The sequence below is a fragment of the Myotis davidii genome, unplaced genomic scaffold, assembly GCF_000327345.1.
Source record: "Myotis davidii unplaced genomic scaffold, ASM32734v1 scaffold471, whole genome shotgun sequence".
NCBI lineage: Eukaryota > Metazoa > Chordata > Mammalia > Chiroptera > Vespertilionidae > Myotis > Myotis davidii.
In genome coordinates this window covers 2,010,723-2,015,865 of record NW_006283354.1, presented here as the reverse complement: position 1 = coordinate 2,015,865, position 5,143 = coordinate 2,010,723, and the positions used below count along the sequence as shown (strand labels likewise).

The following is a 5,143-nucleotide window of genomic DNA, read 5'->3' as shown; positions in this document are numbered from 1 at the left end:
TTCTGCTTTATTTCCATCCAATTCAAAATACTTTATAATTTTTCTTTTGATTTCTTCTTTGACTCATGGGAAATTTGTTTTTCAGTTTTCAAATATCTGCAAGTTTTCCAGATAGCCTTCTGTTACTGATTTCTAATTTAATTCCACTGTGATCAGAAAATACCTTGAATTCTTTCAAACTTGAGACTTATTTTATGGCCCAGAACATGTCTAACCTTGATAGCATTTATTTGAATATACACAGAATATGTATTCTGCTGTCACTGGATGTAATGTTCTGTAAATGTCAATTAGGACAAGTTGATCAACAGTGTTACAGAAGTCTTCTATATCCTTACTGATTTCTCTACTTGTTTTATCAATTATTTATAGAGAGGCCTTGAAATCTCTATGATTGTAGATTTGTCTGTCTATTAATCTTTGAATTCTATTGGTTTTTGTTTAAATTTTTGGAAGTTTTGCATTTAGGCAGATAAATGTTTAGAACTGCTCTGCCCTCTTAATAATGAACTGATTCTGTTATCATTATGTAATGACCCTTTTTAATCCTGATAATATTCTTTGTCCTGAAATCTACTTAATATAGTCACTCCAATTTTCTTTTGATTAATATTAGTATAATATATACCCCCCTTAAATCTATTGTGTCTTTATATTTAAAGGGAGTTTTTTGTAGGCAGCATAGCTGAGTCTTGCTTTTTTTAATCCAATGTGATAATCTCTCTACCCTTTAATTGTGGTGTTTAGACTATTTACATTTAATGTGATTATTGATATGTGGATTTGAATTCAGAGTGTTAAAATTCAGTATCACCCGTAACCGGTTTGGCTCAGTGGATAGAGCGTCAGCCTGCGGACTGAAAAGTCCCAGGTTTGATTCCGGTCAAGGGCATGTACCTTGGTTGAGGGCACATCCCCAATGGGGGGTGTGCAGGAGGCAGCTGATTGATGTTTCTCATCAATGTTTCTGACTCTCTATCCCACTCTCTTCTTCTTTATAAAAAATCAATATTTTTTTAAAAAAATTCAGTATCAATTAATTTAATAAATTAAACTCTTTAAGAAGTCTAAAGGCTCTGAACTAGAGGGTCTTACAGTGTTCCTTAAAAATATACCAGGCCGAAACCGGTTTGGCTCAGTGGATAGAGCGTCAGCCTGCGGACTGAAAGGTCCCAGGTTCGATTCCGGTCAAGGGCATGTACCTTGGTTGTGGGCACATCCCCAGTAGGAGATGTGCAGGAGGCAGCTGATCGATGTTTCTCTCTCATCGATGTTTCTAACTCTCTATTTCTCTCCCTTCCGCTCTGTAAAAAATCAATAAAATATATTTAAAAAATATATATCTACCAGAATAGCAGCTCTCTATGGAGCACACCACACCTTCGCCCATCCCCTTCTTTCTCTAGCGCACTCTCTTTTTCCAGTGCACCCCTATGCCTCTCCTTCCTCTTTCATCTCTCAAGGCACATATCTCTCTCCCTCTTTCTCCTAAGCTCCAAGGGTCATTCCATTGCCTCTGTAACTTTCTAAATAAATCTTCCCTTATTAAAAAACAAAGAGGGGGGCGGGGAGGTTGGGGGTTAATGGGAAATGAGGACACATTTGTAATACCTTAACCAATAAAGAAATTAAAAACAAATAACCAGACAAACTTACCAGAATTAGTTCAAATAGTGTTCCTTGGTCAACTTTGAGGAATTCTTGGTCCCAAACAGGAATATCATCTGTTCGCTTTTCTTTGTTCTCATCATCCTCAGGAGGAGGAGGGTCATCCTTGTGGTGGGTGCACCACTGAATGACCTACCACAGAACAACAGTTCATTCCTCTGTGGCATTTTATCACAAGGTATTCATTCCACTGCTGGGGCAAGGTTATTCCTATAATGAGCTAAGAACGACCTAGAAGTTGACCTGAATAATAGTTAGTAGCCAAGCTCGAAAAGCAAATATGGAGCTTGTGGAATCTTCACAACTCTAGAGGGTGGAAGATCTTGGGTATCAGCTAAACCTGCAGACTATACTTGACCACATTAAAAAGCTCTTGTGCAAAAAGATAAAGTCACACAGGAAAAGGAATGGAAAATACATACAACTAGCAATGGATTACCCTATAGAATATAAAATCTTAAAAAATCACTACAAAGAAATAAGCTAAAAACAAACAGGCAATTCATAAATCTGATTAGTAAAACAGTAAATACTCAGCCTCACTAGATGCAAAATTAACACTCCGATCAGATGCAACTAGTTTAGATTGCTAAAAAATATATATTTTTTTTAAATAGCGATGTGAGAGAACACATCAATTTGATTGCCTCCTGCATGCACCCCATCTAGGGCCGGGGATCAAGCCTGCAACCAAGGTGCCTGCTTTTGACCAGGAATCGAACCCAGGACCTTCAGTCCGCAGGCCAACACTCTATCCACTAAGGCAAACTGGCTAGGGCGTATTAAGATTTTGATATAAATTATTAGCAAAAATAGTGTAAGGGAAACAACCTCTTCTACAGGAGAGTATAAATTGGAATAACCCCTTTGAAAAGTAATCTAGCACTACCTAGTGAAACTGAATATGTACATACATTATCACCAAGCAATTCTAAATACAGACACATACACAAGACTACTCAATGTAATAACAAAACAGGACAAGCCCACATGTTCCCTTATTAGGGGAATGAACACATTATAATTAAATTTTCAGAAAGCTGATCAGCTAGACTAGATGTACGATTGTAAAGGCCAAAACCAACACTAAAAGTATTAAGCTGTAGAATCTAAGTGGCGGGCAAATGGGTGTTTTCTGTATGATTAAAATTTTTCCACAGTATTTAATATTGGGGGGAAATGCTGAGAAAAAATGGCAGAGCCAAGAAATTTTACTGCCAGGATGCAAAAAAAGTAGAGAGCTATTTCAAGAAGGAAAAGCCAAGAATAAGGGGATTTAAGGAAATAAACAATAGCTTCTTAAGAAGTATTACAGTCTTGTAAGAAAAGGAGCACATAGGCCCAGCTGGTTTGGCTCAGTGGATAGAGCATCAGCCTGCAGACTGAAGGGTCTCGGGTTCAATTCCTGGTCAGGGCACATGCCTGGGTTGTAGGCTCGATCCCCAGTGTGGGGTGTGCAAGAGGCAGCTGATCAGTGATTTCCTCTCATCACTAATCATTGATGTTTCTATTTCTCTCTCTCCCTCTCCCTTCCTTTCTGAAATCAATAAAAATATATATATATTTTAAAAAGGAGCAATCAGTACTTGCTTATATAGGCATTAAAAAAAAACCTTGAAAGGAAATAAAAGAAAGTAATGTTTATTATTATTTATGGAGGTTTCTGGTTAGATGAGAGGCAGATTTTTATCATATATTTTTAGGTTTTGGATTATGTGATTATTCAGTATACTTAAGGTTTAAATAATCTTTTTTTAAAATATATTTTTCTCTAGCCATTTTCCTTTAAGTCTAGCCAGTTTTTCCCCCAATGTGGAAACTAGTTGCTGGTTTTTGTTTTTTTTTAGATAAGAATTCAATTTAAATAGCTGGTTCTGTTAAGGAGCCATGTGACCTGAAACACTAAAACCCTATTCAATGTGGAGTCGTTTATGCTTAGACACAAGGTAAGGTGATCAACTGAGATAACAAAAGTACATCTCTTATTCTCAAGTTCCCTTTGAGGCACCCATTCAGTGGACAAATAACACAAGAATTTTCCTTTCTGCTAGTCACATATAGTCATATTTAAGTAATTTAAATGTGTTAATAAAAACACTAGACAATTCAAACTCACAGGGCCAGGTTAAATAAACTACAACAAATACTTAGTCAATGCTACTACAAAGAGTTCTAAATTTTTTTAAAAGGAAGCTATCTCTTTATCAATATAGAAAGATCACCAAGATACTATTAATGAAGAAAGAAAAATCACATACAAGTATATAGCTTGCTAATTTACCTTTTTTAATATTGCTGCATTAACATTTGGTAGAGGAACTGGGTCATCATCGCCTTCATCATCCATTCCCAAATCTAACAAAACCAGAAGAGATTTGCCATTATTTCCTAAATCCATTATAACATTTATACGAAACTAGGCTATTTCTCAAACAAGTGACTAGCATGTCATGTCTAAAAAAGTATAAAAAGTACTTTACTAAGAATAGTTCTTTTAACAGCATTTAAAACTGGTGGTTCCTAATAAAAAGTCCATGAACCAAAAAAAAAAAAAAAAAAAAAAGTCCATGAACCACCCAAAACTATATAAAGTTGTGAGTGGACAAATATAGTAATACTATATCAAAAGATTTCTTAAATAGGAAGAAAATTATTTAATAAATGTGACTGAGATGGCTGGGCAACCATTTAGAAAAAACACAAACTAAACTCTTATCCTCATTCTTTATACTAAACTCTTTAACTGGACTGCATTTAAAAAAATAAAACAATGACACGCATCACATGTAACAGAATCTCACACAACATACACAACATATCATGCAGTCACTGACAAAAACAAGGCAGGCAGCTCCATATCTACTGGTATAATTTCAAGATTACAGTTTTTAAAAATAAAATACATGTTACCTGAATAAAAAAGGAATATATATTTATATTTAAAATAAAGAACTGTTAAAAATGTCATTGAGAGACTCAGTTTCAGGGTATAACCTTTAGTGTTACTCATCGTGTACATATTACCTATAATTTTGAATCTGTAAGTTTCTCTGATTAAAAGGCCTACCTTTCCAATTCTCAAAGTGGCTAGTAAACTCCAAAGACAAAACTGAACATAAAAATCCATGTTATTTAAAGACTAGTAGCCCGGTGCACAAAATTCGTGCACATTAAAAGGGAATTAATTGCCCTAACCGGTTTGGCTCAGTGGATAGAGCATCAGCCTGCGGACTCAAGGGTCCCAGGTTCAATTCCGGTCAAGGGCATGCACCTTGGTTGTGGGCACATCCCCAGTGGGGATATAGATTTATTAATAAACAGTAACAAAAGGATTTAACAAGAGATATATAAAAATGATGAAAACAACAAAAACATGATATAAAAACTGTGATGCAAACAATGACTGATAAAGTGATTAAAATTATTCTAATATCTCCCTGTACACCTCATTAAGAGTGAAAACACTTTGAGTGCC

General features: G+C 35.4%; 1 protein-coding gene across 2 annotated transcripts in view; it reads right to left on the bottom strand.

Moving 5' to 3' along the window:
* The window catches only part of SKP1 (S-phase kinase-associated protein 1), a 21,581-nt gene that overhangs the window by 3,447 nt on the left and 12,991 nt on the right, over positions 1 to 5,143 (bottom strand). For both annotated transcript variants that reach the window (XM_006753553.2, XM_006753552.2), the window contains exons 3-4: positions 3,950 to 4,023; positions 1,657 to 1,800 (exon numbers count right to left, since the gene is read on the bottom strand). In XM_006753553.2, coding sequence (XP_006753616.1) covers positions 1,657 to 1,800; positions 3,950 to 4,023 — 218 coding nt within the window. The remainder of the gene's footprint in view (positions 1 to 1,656; positions 1,801 to 3,949; positions 4,024 to 5,143) is intronic.